The following is a 14,814-nucleotide window of genomic DNA, read 5'->3' as shown; positions in this document are numbered from 1 at the left end:
ATCAAGAGCTCATGAGTCAACCATATCAACTCAAGGTCAAGGTCACAACTCAAGGTCAAAGGTTTGAGCTCTGTATCTTCTAAACCCCTTGAAGGATTTTCATGAAACTTGGGTCAAATGATCACCTCATCAAGATGTTGTGCAGAATTCATGAGTTAGCCATAACAGTTCAAGATCAAGGTCACAGCTAAAGGTCAAAGGTTTACCATTTCAATATCCATAACAGTGGCGGGGGATTTAGCTGTCTTTCAGACTGCCTTGTTAACAGTCTAGAGGCCACATTTATGACTGTATCTTCATGAAACTTAGTCAGAATGTTAAACTTGTTGATCTTTAGGTCAAGTTTGAATCTGGGTCATGTCTATTAAAAAACTAGGTCACGGGGTCAAATCAAAGTAATAGCTAGTTAACACTTTAGAGGCCACATTTATGACCATATCTTAATGAAACTTGGGTCAGTATGTTAGTCTTGATGATCTTTAGGTCAGTAAGTCAGGTGAGCGATACAGGGCCTTCATGGCCCTCTTGTTTAAAAAAATCTACAAGGTATTGTCAACACTTAAATGATCATCGGCTTTGGTCAATTTTTTAGCTCATCTGAGCAACAATGCTCAGGGGAGATTTTCTGATCGCTCGATGTCCGGCGTCTGTCGTCTGTCAACATTTAGCTTGTGTATGCGATAGTGGCTGTATTTTTCAACTGATCTTCATGATATTTGGTCAGAATGATAACCTTGATGAAATCAGGTCGAGTTTGAAAATGGGTCATCTGGGGTCAAAAACTAGGTCAAATCAAAGAAAAACCTTGTGTATGTGATAGAGTCTGTATTTTTCAATTAATCTTCATGAATTTTAGTCAGAATGATAACCTTGATGAAATCTAGGCCGCGTTCGAAAATGGGTCATTTGGGGTCAAAAACTAGGTCACTATGTCAAATCAAAGAAAAACCTTGTGTATGTGATAGAGGCTGTATTTTTCAATTAATCTTCATGAATTTTAGTCAGAATGATTACCTTGATGAAATCTAGGCCGAATTCGAAAATGGGTCATCTGGGATCAAAACCTAGGTCACTAGGTCAGATCAAAGAAAAACCTTGTGTATGCGATAGAGGCTGTAATTTTCAATTAATCTTCATGAATTTTGGTCAGAATGATTGCCTTGATGAAATCTAGGTCGAGTTTGAAAATGGATCATCTGGGGGTCAAAAAGTAGGTCACTAGGTCAAATCAAAGGAAAAACTTGTATATGCAATAGAGGCTGCATTTTTCAATTGATCTTCCTGAAATTAAGTCAAAATGATAACCTTAATGAAATCTAAGCCGAATTCCAAAATTGGTCATCTTGGGTCAGAAATTAGGTCACTAGGTCAAATCAAAGAAAAACCTTGTGTATGCAATAGAGGCTGTATTTTTCAATTCATCTTCATGAATTTTGGTCAGAATGATTGCCTTGATGAAATCTAGGTCAAGTTCGAATATGGGTCATCTGGGTTCAAAACTTAGGTCACTAGGTCAAATCAAAGAAAAACTTTGTGTATGCGATAGAGGCTATATTTTTCAATTGATCTTCCTGAAATTAAGTCAGAATGATTGCCTTGATGAGATCTAGGTCAGATTTGAATATGGGTCATCTTGGGTCAAAAAGTAGGTCACTAGGTCAAATCAAAGAAAACCTTGTGTATGCGATAGAGGCTGTATTTTTATGCCCCCGAAGGGAGGCATATAGTTTTTGAACCGTCTGTAGGTCTGTCAGTCTGTCCGCAATTTTCGTGTCCAGTCCATATCTTTGTCATCGATGGATGGATTTTCAAATAACTTGGCATGAATGTGTACCACAGTAAGACGACATGTCGCGCGCAAGACCCAGGTCCGTAGCTCAAAGGTCAAGGTCACACTTAGACGTCAAAAGTCATTTTTCATGATAGTGCATTCGTGTCCGGTCCATATCTTTGTCATCCATGGATGGATTTTCAAATAACTTGGCATGAATGTGTACCACAGTAAGACGACGTGTCATGCGCAAGACCCAGGTCCGTAGTTCAAAAGTCAAGGTCACACTTAGACGTTAAAGGTCATATTTCATGATAGTGCATTGATGGGTGTGTCCGGTCCATATCTTTGTCATTCATGCATGGATTTTAAAATTATTGGGCATGAATGTGTACCACAGTAAGACGACGCGTCGTGCACAAGACCCAGGTCCGTAGGTCAAAGGTCCTAAACTCTAACATCGGCCATAACTATTCATTCAAAGTGCCATCGGGGGCATGTGTCATCCTATGGAGACAGCTCTTGTTCATTTGATCTTCGTGAAATTTGGTCAAAATGATTGCCTTGATAAAGTCTACGTTGAGTTTGATTATGGATCATCTTGGGTCAAAAAGTAGGTCACTAGGTCAAATCAAAGAAAACCATTCTGTATGCAATAGAGGCTGTATTTTTCAATTGATCTTCATGAAATTTGGTCAGAATGATTGCCTTGATGAAATCTAGGCCAAGTTTCGATTTATGGGTCATCTGGGTTTAAAATCTAGGTCACTAGGTCAGATCAAGGAAAAACCTTATGTATGCAATAGGTTTACACTGGATTTTCATAAAATCTGGTCAGAATGGTTGCCTTGATGAAATCTAGGTCAAATTCAGATATGGGTCGTCTTGGGTCAAAAACTAGGTCACTAGGTCAAATCAAAGAAAAACCTTGTGTATGCGATAGAGGCTGTATTTTTCAATTGATCTTCATGAAATTTGGTCAGAATGATAGCCTTGATGAAATCTAGGTCAAGTTCGAAGGTCAAATCAAAGAAAATACTTACTTATACTCAAGATTTTTGCTCCAATTTTAATGATAATTGGTCAGAATATTTTTTCCATAAAATCACTAGGTCAGACATGTTTACACTGTAATGTTGTGTTATGGTGTGTTTCTCAGGTGAGAGACCTAGGGTCATCTTGGCCCTCTTGTTTTAGGTCCACCTTTTCTCAAAAACCATAAGAGCTACAGCTTTTAAACTTTGCACACTTGTTTTTCATCATTAGATGGCTGTGTTGGCCAAGAACCATAACTCTGATATGCATTTTGTCAAAATTATGGTCCTTTTTTTACTTGTACTGAAAATTTGAGTTTCTTGGTTAAATGTTTTGTTTAGGTCACCATTTCTCAAAAACTATAACAGCTACAGCTTTGAAACTTTGCACACTTCTGTGTAGGCCAAGAATCATAACTCTTATCTGCGTTTTGTTAGAATTATGGCCCGTTTTAGCTCATCTGAACTGAAGGTTCAGGGTGAGCTATTAGTACAGAATGGATGGTCCGGCGTCCGTCATCCACATTTTTACTTAAACATCTTCTCCTCTGAAACTACTGGTCAGAATAACACCAAGTTTGGTCTATAGCATCCTGGTGAGATCCTCTATCTATATATATATCATCGGGATCAACTTCAGTGTGCAAATTTGGTCTTGTATTAGGATCAAAATTTTCATCATCATAGTCAGTGTCATAATTTCTGGGACAAACCCAGACTCGTCTTCAATTGTATCACCTAAATTCTGATCAGGTTTCTTTGTATTAGATTTTTTGCCTTCAGAGGGGTTTTCTACCCCAAGCTTCTCCCGTAAAATTTGAATATCTTTACTGGACAAACTTTCAAGGTCCAATTTAGTGGCTTTATTTCTACTCAAGAGTCTTAGATTTTTTGACTTTCTTGGGCTTACTTCTTTGTTTCGAACCAGACTTTATGTTTTTCTGTGCCTTTTTTACAGGTAATTTCTTTTTAGGGTTTTCAACGTTAGTGTTACTAATAGTTACATTAGCCCCTATGTCAGTTTCTTCAAACCCAGAAAATTCTGGGTCTTAACTTTCATGGGAATCACGCACGTGTTCCTCATTCTCAGAATGGAGAAGAGCTTCGTCTTCTCCAGAGCTCATAATTTTATATACAGAAAACGACTGTATATAATTATAAATTCTCGCACTACGTCTCGAGAAGGCTCTTCAAAATTAAATTGAACCGGTAAAACCTACCTGTAAACGAGTAAATTCAAACTGAAACGCAAGTACGTCTTTACTCGCCAAGCACAAAATATCTAATGATTTGTTATGGGGGTTTACTTCCGGTTTTGGAAGGGTTCACGCTTTTATCATAGTGAATTTAAAGTGCGCTTTACTAGCCTAATGTAGATATATCATGCTGTGTATACATGCGAAAGCCGAAGGGTTTACGAAAAATAATATGTCTGTAGTTATTTACATCATTTAACAAATTTCCAGATCTACCCATGTTATTACAGTTAATCTGGTATTAGTGTTCAATAATCTTGGTCCATATACTTTATTTTAAGTATTACATTTTATTGTATTGACCATTGACTAATGGACAATTAGAGCTTAATATATTGTTACACAATAAATAACATAGTTTATGCTATATGACCAGTCTATTTTAAACACATGTTTGCTAACTTGAATACATAGTCTGTGATAATATATTTATGCTGTCACACTAAAACATATATTTGTTAGATATGGAGAACTTTGCTAAAAAATCCACTGATGTGCACTTTACTTGAAAACTAGAGATAGAAAGAAGTGGTTACAGATAGTAACATACAGTTTTACTTTCCCTTCCAGGTTAAGAGACTTCAGCAGAAATGAGACGAGTTACACATAATGACCGATACCACAGCAGTCCTCATATGAAGAGATTTGTAAGCGCTCAGAAAATGCAAGAACAGGCAAAGGAGTTGGCTTATTTGCAATCAGCTGAGCTTGTCACACCTTGTAGGCTTTTCCTTGTCCTTATTGGTCAGTTATCATATTGTTATGTCATAGGGTGGGGGAGACATTGTTTTTGCCTTCATCGTCTGTCTGTCGTCCTACCGCATTAAGCTTGTCCGGCTTTCGCAGGTCAAACTGCTGGCCGGATTTTGACAAAACTTTACAGGAGTGATCAGTACCAAGTTTAGTTGTGCATGTCGCCGGCACATTCCGCTTTGCTGCACAAAATGGCCGCAAGAGCTAAAAATAGAAAAATGTCTGGCTTTCACACGTAAAACTGCTGGCCGGATTTCGTCAAAACCTCACAGGAGTGATCAGTACCAAGTCTAGTTGTATATATCACCGACACGTTCTGCTTTGCTGCACAAAATGGCCGTCAGAGCTAAAGATAGAAAATCTTGTTCAGCTTTCACAGGTCAAACAGCTGGCTGGATTTCGATGAAACTTCACAGGAGTGATCAGTACCAACCCTAGTTATGCATGTCGCTGGCACGTTCTGCTTTGCTGCACAGAATGGCCACCAGAGCTAAAAATAGAAAACTCTTGTCTGGCTTTCACACAGGTCAAACTGCTGGACAGATTTCGACGAAACTTCACAGGGGTGATCAGTACCAAGCCTAGTTGTGCATATCGCCAACACAGTCCGCTTCGCTGCACAAAGTGGCCACCAGAGCTAAAGGTATACATAGGGGGGAGACATATGTTTTTGTGACAAAATCACCTAGTTACAATTTTACTTTCCATTGAAACATTTACACACAAAAAAAAGGAAGATGAAGATGTTTCAGGGTGAGCTGTTTGTATATAGGCAGGTTGTCCGGCATCCATTGTCTGGTGGCCTCAGTTTTACTCAATAAAAAGGGACATAATTAAGTAAACTGTAAGATGGAGATATGAACACTGTAGTAGTCCAGAATGGTCATTTCCTGATGCCAAACATTAAAGAAGAGTTTGAAAGCGTTTTAGTACAATTATTCCTAAGGAAACCAGCTTACATGCAAAACATTCACCAAAAGTTCTTAGTGAAAAAGGGGCATAATTTTTGCCAAAATTTGTAAACCAGAGGTATGAAACCTGCCACACGAGGTCATTTCGTGCTGCCAAAGATTTGTGTAAAGTTTGAAAACATTTGATGTAGTTGTTTCTGAGTAATATGTTATATGCAAGATTTTCACAAATGTTAAAAGGGGCATAATTTTGTAGAAAAAACTGCAAAATTTCGTAAAAAATGATAAAACATAATTTCTTACAGGGATCATTTTTAGTTCACCTGAACACGAAGTGTGTCCGTCGTCGTCAACAATTGGACTGTTAACACTCTAGAGGTCACAGTTTTGGCCCAATCTTAATAAAACTTAGTCAGAATGTTACCTTCAATAAATTCTTGGATGAGTTCGATATTGGGTCATCTGGGGTCAAAATCTAGGTCACCAGATCAAATCAAAGGAAAAGCTTTTTAACACTCTAGAGGTCACAATTTTGGTCCAATCTTAATGAAACTTGGTCAGAATGTTTCCAATAATAAAATCTTGGACGAATTCAATATTGGGTCATCTGGGGTCAAAAACTAGGTCACCAGGCCAAATCAAAGGAAAAGCTTGTTAACACTCTAGAGGTCACAATTTTGGCCCAATCTTAATGAAACTTGGTCAGAATGTTACCCTCAATAAAATCTTGGACTAGTTTGATATTGGGTCATCTGGGATCAAAAACTAGGTCACCAGGTCAAATCAAAGGAAAAGCTTGTTAACACTCTAGAGGTCACAATTTTGGCCCAATCTTAATGAAACTTGGTCAGAATGTTACCACCAATAAAATCTTGGACAAGTTTGATATTGGTCATGTGGGGTCAAAAACTAGGTCACCAGGTCAAACCAAAGGAAAAGCTTCTTAACACTGTAGAGGCCACATTTATGACTATATCTTCATGAAACTTGGTCAAAATGTTAATCTTGATGATCGCAAGGTCCAGTTTGAATCAGGGTCATGTTACCACCAGTAAAATCTTGGACAAGTTTGATATTGGGTCATGTGGGGTCAGAAACTAGGTCACCAGGTCAGATCAAAGGAAAAGCTAGTTATCACTGTAGAGGCCACATTTATGACCCAAACTTAATGAAACTTGGTCAGAATGTTAATCTTGATGATGTATAGGTCACTTTCAAATCTGGGTCATGTGGGGTCAAAAACTAGGTCACTGGGTCAAATGGAAGGAAAAGCTTGTTAACAGTCTACATGTCACAATTTTAGCCCAATCTTAATGAAACTTGGTCAGAATGTTACCCTCAATAAAATCTTGGATGAGTTTGATATTGGGTCATCTGGGGTCAAAAACTAGGTCACCAGGTCAAATCAAATAAGCTTGTTAACACAGTAGAGGCCACATTTATGACTGTATCTTCATGAAACTTAGTCAGAATGTTAATCTTGATGGTCTTTACGTCAAGTTCATATCTGGGTCATGTGGGGTCAGAAACTAGGTCACCGGGTCAAATCAAAGGAAAAGCTAGTTAACACTTTAGAGGCCACATTTATGACCATATCTTAATGAAACTTGGTCAGAATGTTAATCTTGATGATCTTTAGGTCAATAGATCAGGTGAGCGATACAGGGCCTTCATGGCCCTCTTGTTTAAATAAATATATGATATAATTTTGACGTCAAAGCGCCCCCTAGCGGCAACAGTAAATTTGAACCTTTTTAGCGTTAAACGCTCATTTTTTTGACAATTTTTATCCGATTTTGCCAGTAAAACGTTCATTTTATTCTACAGACATTCTTTTTTATCATTGTATCTATTTTTGAATGAACTTTAATAAATTGAAACGATCATTCCGTGCAACCGGCCGCAAAACCTATTCTGATGGCAGAAAATTTTGCCTCATTCGTCAGATAGAATAGCAGAAAATGCAAGTTTTTAAATGGTTATTTTTTTTCGTATTTCCTCATTTTGTGCAACATTCATAAACAAAATGATAAACTGAAAAAAAATTGGGGGTCAATGCATAAGATTTTTCGCTATTACATTTCACAACAAAACTAACTGTCGTAATTTTACTACAATTTTACGTCAAAACTGAGGCAGATGAGCCTAATTTACGTTCTTTATGTTTAATCATTGACAGTCAACAAATGTTGTTGAAAATATAAGCCAGATAATAGCAAGAAAAGCTCCAAAAGCAATGCATTTCACAGGTTCTGAATGTTTCTGCATCAACCTTGCTAAAGAATGAAGGAAATATGTATATATGCAAGGTAGTTATGTAACCTAAGAATCACATTTAATAAATCTGTTGAGATGAGCCAAGAGAAAAATGGTTTTCTTAGAAATTATTAGTGTCATTATGAAGAAAGAAATAAACTTTATTACAGATAGTTTGATCTTCCTACTTTTTTAAATATGTTAACAAATATTGTAAGTCTATTTATATAATTGATTTTGTTACATAATATAAGGACTGGTAGTGTACTTGTGATGCTCTAGAGACCTTTGACATGCTGCTGGTGACCTCTTATGCATGCAGAAACCTGCTGACAGTTTGTTATGTGAGTTGAATACTGACCTTAATTTTGAAGCGTAAGAGGTTGCAGGTAGCTATATACAATGGGGACATCAAAGGAACATGAAAATAGACGGACCTTATATATTGGGATTTATGTCCTGCTGCGTAATTGTGAGTAAATTTACAAGATTCAGGCCCAGATCCAGGGCTAAACAGAGGGTGCCCATGCCCCCAAAATTTGCTGAGAAATGACCTGTATTCATCAAAGTTCAGTTGCACCCATCTGAGGAAAGTGTCCCTCCCAGTACCTCAAAATTAAAACCAAAAAATGTACCAGAGCCCCCACTCCCCTAAAATGACTGGGATACCTCCAATACCTCAAAATCTAGACCAAAAATTGCACCAGAGCCCACCATTTCATACCTATATTTCAAAATTTTCCAGGGAAAAAGCCCCCTGACCCCCCTAAAATAACTGTGATACTTCCTCCCATACTTAAAAATTTAGACCAAAAAATATACCTAAGCCCACCATTTCATACCTGTGTTTCAAAATTTTCCAGGGGGAAAGCCCCCAGACCCCCCTAAAATGACTGGGATACCTCCTCCCATCCTTAAAACTTTAGACCAAAAAATGCACCAGAGATCCACCATTTCGTACTTGTATTTCAAAATTTTCCAGGGGGAGAACACCCTGACCCCCCTAAAATGACTGGGATACCTCCTCCGATCCTTAAAAGTTTAGACCAAAAAATGCACCAGAGATCCACCATTTCGTACTTGTGTTTCAAAATTTTCCAGGGCCCCCCTAAAATGTCTGGGATGCCTCCTCCCATACCTCAAAATTTAGACCAAACAAAAAACAAATGCACCAGAAACCCACTGTTTCATACCTTTATTTAAAAATTGTCCAACAGTCCCCCGATCTCCACCCCAAAAATGAGGGGAATACCCCTACAGTACCTCAAAACCTTTTGGCGCTATGCAACTTGCCTGTGATGCTTTTGTTAATCCCCCGCCGTGGCGGAGGGATTATAGGAATGGTCTGCGTCCGTCCGTAACAAAATCTTGTCCGGTCCATATCTCCTAAACCCCTTGAAGGATTTTCATGAAACTTGGGTCAAATGATCACCTCATCAAGACGATGTGCAGAACCCATGAGTCAGCCTTGTCGGTTCAAGGTCAAGGTCACAACTCAAGGTCAAAGGTTTGAGCCTGCCATTTTGTGTCCGCTCTATATCTCATAAACCCCTTGAAGGAATTTTATAAAACTTGGGTCAAATGATCACCTCATCAAGACGATGTGCAGAACCCATGAGTCAGCCATGCCGGCTCAAGGTCAAGGTAACAACTTAGGGTCAAAGGTTTTGAGCCTTCCATTTTGTGTCCGCTCTAAATCTTCTAAACTCCTTGAAGGATTTTCATGAAACTTGGGTCAAATGATCACCTCATCAAGACGATGTGCAGAACCCATGGGTCAGCCTTGTCGGCTCAAGGTCAAGGTCACAACTCAAGGTCAAAGGTTTGAGCCTTCCATTTTGTGTCCGCTCTATATCTCCTAAACTCCTTGAAGGATTTTCATCAAACTTGACTCATGAGTCAGCCATGTCAACTCAAGGTCAAGGTCGAAACTGAAGGTCAAAGGTTTCAGCTCTGTATCTCCTAAACCCCTTGAAGGATTTTCATGAAACTTGGGTCAAATGATCACCTCATCAAGACGTTGTACAGAATTCATGAGTCAGCCATGTCAGTTCAAGGTCAAGGTCACAGCTAAAATCAAAGGTTTACCCTTTCACTATCCATAGCAGTGGCGGGGGATTTAGCTGTCTTTCAGACTGCCTTGTTATAAAACTGATGCCTCCCCAATCAGATATTTCTGGATCCGGGCCTGAGTTTGTTCTCATAAGTTCCTACTTTTTATTATCAGATTCCTGTTTTTCTCCTACTTTTTTATGTCGGAGGCTCCTACTTTTCTCCTACTTTTTCATCAAAGGTCACTTGAAAGCCTGGTTGTAGTATAACTGTGATTAAGGAACGTAGCATTCCCTTTGTATATTCATCTTTGTTCTATTTTAACTTTCCCCTTCAACCACCTCCCCCCCCCCCTTTCTACCCCTTACCCCTCCCCCCACCCCTCCTCTATCTATATTTTGCATAAAATCTTTTTTTGTTGTGTGCCTACTTTGCAAATGCGTGGATCCGAGGCTGTGTTTGAGGTGCTCTGTGCTTACAAGAAATCTACCCTTACCTATTATCTTTCGAAATTAATCACAATCAACCTACATAAAACATAAACATAACGAAAAAGGTGTCTGACATTTAATTCTAGCAACTCTGTTTTGTATAATGATCACTGGCAAATAAATTTTGTGCTGATTGTCTTCATAATTATGTCATATTAAGAAAGGTCATCATTTATGGAGAATCGACACAAAACTGTTTTTTTTTGTGTGTGTCATAATTAATTCAATCAGTTTCTTTGGTCAGTTAGTCGGTCGGTTTTGCCGGGCAAAGTATTTTTGAAACTGCATACAATCCGTTAAAGTGGGTATATCGCACAAGTATGATGAAATTACGAGACATTTTAACAGTAATTTATCCATTTACAACAAGAAAACTAAGGGGAGGTAGGCAAATACGTGTTTTTTAGTGAATATTTCCTGAATGTTAGAAAAAAATACAAACGATATTAAAATTTCGATACATCCCCATCAAAGCGCGTTCATTGTAGGTCATCCTCGGCCAATTCCCAATAGCAAAGCTTTAAAAACGAAAAAACTGCATGGAAAACATTACCTTGACTGGTAAAAAGAACCGCAAAAAGTGCCCTGCTCACACGTTATTATGCCACCGGTCAACGCTTACGTTGAGACTCGGTGATCAACTGTTAATATAAATTCAGAAACCAACAAAAAATCTTGCCAAAACGTAACATTATTGCCACATGTGAGACTTATTGAATATAGACTTATATAGGGAGAAACTTAGAATCTTCATGTCCATAACTTATATCATTCAAATTTGGACCACATGTATAGTTTTGAGTGGCAAGATGAACCTTGACATGAGTTGATCTTGATATTGACCTAGTGACCTACTTTCACATTAATAAGCTTTTCCTTCAAGTACTACCTCACAGTTTTCTCGAACATTTATACTGCCTATTTCATACAGATACATGGTGTTTTTGTATAATCTTTAACTATTGAATTCTTCCATTTTAATGTCTAATATTTATATATTTCCTGATTTATCGGAAAAAGTATTTTTGATTACGACAGAATACAAATTAAAAAAAATATTTTTTTATTACCTCCCTTCTGGGAATTATGTTTGATAAATTCGGGCGTATATCATAGTATCATGGCATTATGATCAAGTAATAAGCCTTTATTATGCCCCCCTTCGAAGAAGGATGGGTATATTGTTTTGCAGATGTCGGTCGGTCGGAATGTAGACCAATTCGTTTCCGGATGATAACTCAAGAACTCTTGGGCCTAGGATCATGAAAGTTGATAGGGAGGTTGGTCAACACCAGCAGATGATGCCTATTGATTTTGAGGTTTGTATGTCAAAGGTCAAGGTCACAGTGACCCTGAATAGTAAAACGGTTTCCGGATGATACTCAAGAACCCTTGTGCCTAGGATCATGAAAGCTGATAGGGAGGTTGGTCATGTCCAACAGACGACCCCTATTGATTTTGAGGTCAGTATGTTAAAGGTCAAGGTCACAGTGACCCTGAACAGTTAAACAGTTTCCGGATGATAACTCAAGAACGCTTAGGCCTGGGGTCACAAAAGTTGATAGGAGATTGATCATGACCAGCAGATGACCCCTATTGATTTTGAGGTCAGTATGTCAAAGGTCAAGGTCACAGTGACCAGGAACAGTAAAATGGTTTCCGGGCAAGAACGCTTGGGCCTATTGTCAGGAAAATTGATAGTTAGGTTGGCCATGACCAGCAGATGACCCATATTGATTTTGAGGTCATTAGGTCAAAGGTCAAGGTCACATTGGCCAGGAACAGTTAAACGGTTTCTGATCTTCTTGTCCAAAACCATAGGGCCTAGGGCTTTGATATTTGGTATGGAGCACAATCTAGTGCTCCTCTACCAAGATTGTTCAGATTATTTTCCTGGGGTCAAATATGGCCCACCCCAGGGGTCACATGGTTTATATAGACTTATATAGGAAAAAACTTTGAAAAACATCTTGTCCAAAACCACAGGGCCTAGGGCTTTGATATTTTGTATATGAAATCATCTTGTGGTCCTCTACTAAGATTGTTCAAATTATTCCCCTAGGGTCAAATATGGCTCCGCCCTGGGGGTCACATGGTTTACATAGACTTATATAGGGAAAAACTTTGAAAATCTTCTTGTCGAAACCACAAAGACTATGGCTTTGATATTTTGTAATGTAGCATCATCTAGTGGTTCTCTACCAAGTTTGTTCAAATTATCCCTCTAAGGTCAAATATGGCCCCACCCCAGGGGTCACATGGTTCGTATAGACTTATATAGGGAGAAACTTAGAATCTTCATGTCCATAACTTATATCATTCAAATTTGGACCACATGTATGGTTTTGAGTGGCAAGATGAACCTTGACATGAGTTGATCTTGATATTGACCTAGTGACCTACTTTCACATTTCTGTAGCTACAGCCTTCAAATTTGGACCACATGCATAATTTTGTGTACCGAAAAACACTTTGACCTTGTTATTGACCTAGTGACCTACTTTCACATTTTTGAAGGTACAGGCTTCAAATTTGGACCACATGCATAGTTTTTTGTTCCAAAATAAAATTTGACCTTGATTTTGACCTAGTGACCTACTTTCACTTTTCTCAAGCTACAGCCTTCAAATTTGAACCACAAGCATAGTTTTGTGTACTGAAATGAACTTTGATCTTGAGATTGACCTAGTGACCTACTTTCACATTTCTGAAGGTACAGGCTTCAAATTTGGACCGCATGCATATTTATTTTTGTGTTCTGAATTGAAATTTGACATTGATTTTTACCTATTACCTACTTTCACATTTCTCAAGCTACAGCCTCCAAATTTGAAGCACATGCATAGTTCTGTCTACCGAAATGAACTTTCATACACATTGTTTTGTACCGAAATGAAATTTGACCTTGATTTTGACCTTGAGCTAGTCTTGAAATTTGGAACATTCAAAAATGGCTCAGTGGATGGCACCAAGATCACTCTGTAATCTCTTGTTAGGTTAATAGGTTAAAGGTCAAGATCAGATTAAACCAGAATGGTAGAACTTTTGTTTACAGTGAGCATATAATTTCTGTTCCTTGTGCAATTACTGAATGCATCAAGGGGGGCATTTCGTGTTTGACGAGCTCTTATTTATTTCTTTTAGGAAGAATCTGTGATATTTTCAAAACGTTTAATACAATAATACAGATTTTATGATTTATGTGCATTTAAAATATTATAATGTACCGATAAAATGTAGGAATTTATACTTTTATCTTTTCCTACTTTTTAGAGCTGATGTATTCATAAATAGTGAGCAAAAAATAAAGTTTCGATTGCCTGTGCAGTCAAGAGGTAAGGATGTTTTTCTATGTTCCTGGTTCCTTCTTATTTATTTAAAATGACGCTTATAAGTGCTTCGTTCGGTTTTAGAAAGTGAACATAGGTCATTATATTTTCTCCAAAAATTAATTTGCAGTCAAGAAACAAATAACTTTTTTTTTTTTTCATGTGTGAACAATTATAAAAAAATAGATGAAATTTTAATTCATAATATTGTTTTCAGAAGTCGATGCAAATATCATTCACATATCTGCTATGGATACCAGATCTGGGAAGACTTTTGATACTTACATCTATGCGCCAAATTGTGTGATTTTACAAGCAATAAGAAAAAATACAAATATTGAAATCCATGGAAAATATGTTCCATAACTACAAATGTGTGTTACGTTTTAACATTTTTTTAGAACCATACGGAAAATTAATTATAGTTGCACATAACGTATATATTATTCAATTCAAAATCCTCATGAATTCTTGTAAAAACTTGTAACTGTCGAAGGATTTGGGGACAAACTTACTTTATTTCAACAAGAACATCCTGACAGAAAAAAGTAAGGCCGGATACAAATGAGTGAATCTTGTAAAATATATCTTTGGACCTGTGTACAATGTGCATTTTTGAAAACTGTTGAAAATTTTGAAGAAAAATAATGAAAATATATTCCATTAAAGAGATCAAAACAAGATAGTAAATGAGAAGTATGCGAAATCTTGCGAACAATTTATTTCTAATAAAATCTGTAAAAAGATCCTTTCGAAGCATAGAATGCAAATTGGGATGTGAAGACCTACATGTTTTATTGATAGGAAGGTTGGTCATCACCTGCAGATGATCCCTATTGATTTTGAGGTCTGTATGTCAAAGGTCAAGGTCACAGTGACCCGGAACAGTTAAACGGTTTCTGGATGATAACTCAAGATTGCCTAGGCCTAGGATCGTGAAAGTTGATAGGAAGGTTGGTCA

The 14,814-nt window shown here is 37.6% G+C and overlaps 1 protein-coding gene across 1 annotated transcript in view; it reads left to right on the top strand.

Annotated features, from left to right (window-relative positions):
- The window catches only part of LOC123527402 (uncharacterized), a 168,468-nt gene that overhangs the window by 52,110 nt on the left and 101,544 nt on the right, over positions 1–14,814 (top strand). The window contains exon 2 of the mRNA XM_053522602.1: positions 4,632–4,805. Coding sequence (XP_053378577.1) covers positions 4,652–4,805 — 154 coding nt within the window. The 5' untranslated portion in view covers positions 4,632–4,651. The remainder of the gene's footprint in view (positions 1–4,631; positions 4,806–14,814) is intronic.

The sequence above is a fragment of the Mercenaria mercenaria genome, chromosome 14, assembly GCF_021730395.1.
Source record: "Mercenaria mercenaria strain notata chromosome 14, MADL_Memer_1, whole genome shotgun sequence".
Classification (NCBI taxonomy): Eukaryota; Metazoa; Mollusca; class Bivalvia; order Venerida; family Veneridae; genus Mercenaria; species Mercenaria mercenaria.
The sequence above is the reverse complement of the archived record's forward strand: the minus strand, read 5'-3'. Positions and strand labels throughout refer to the sequence as shown.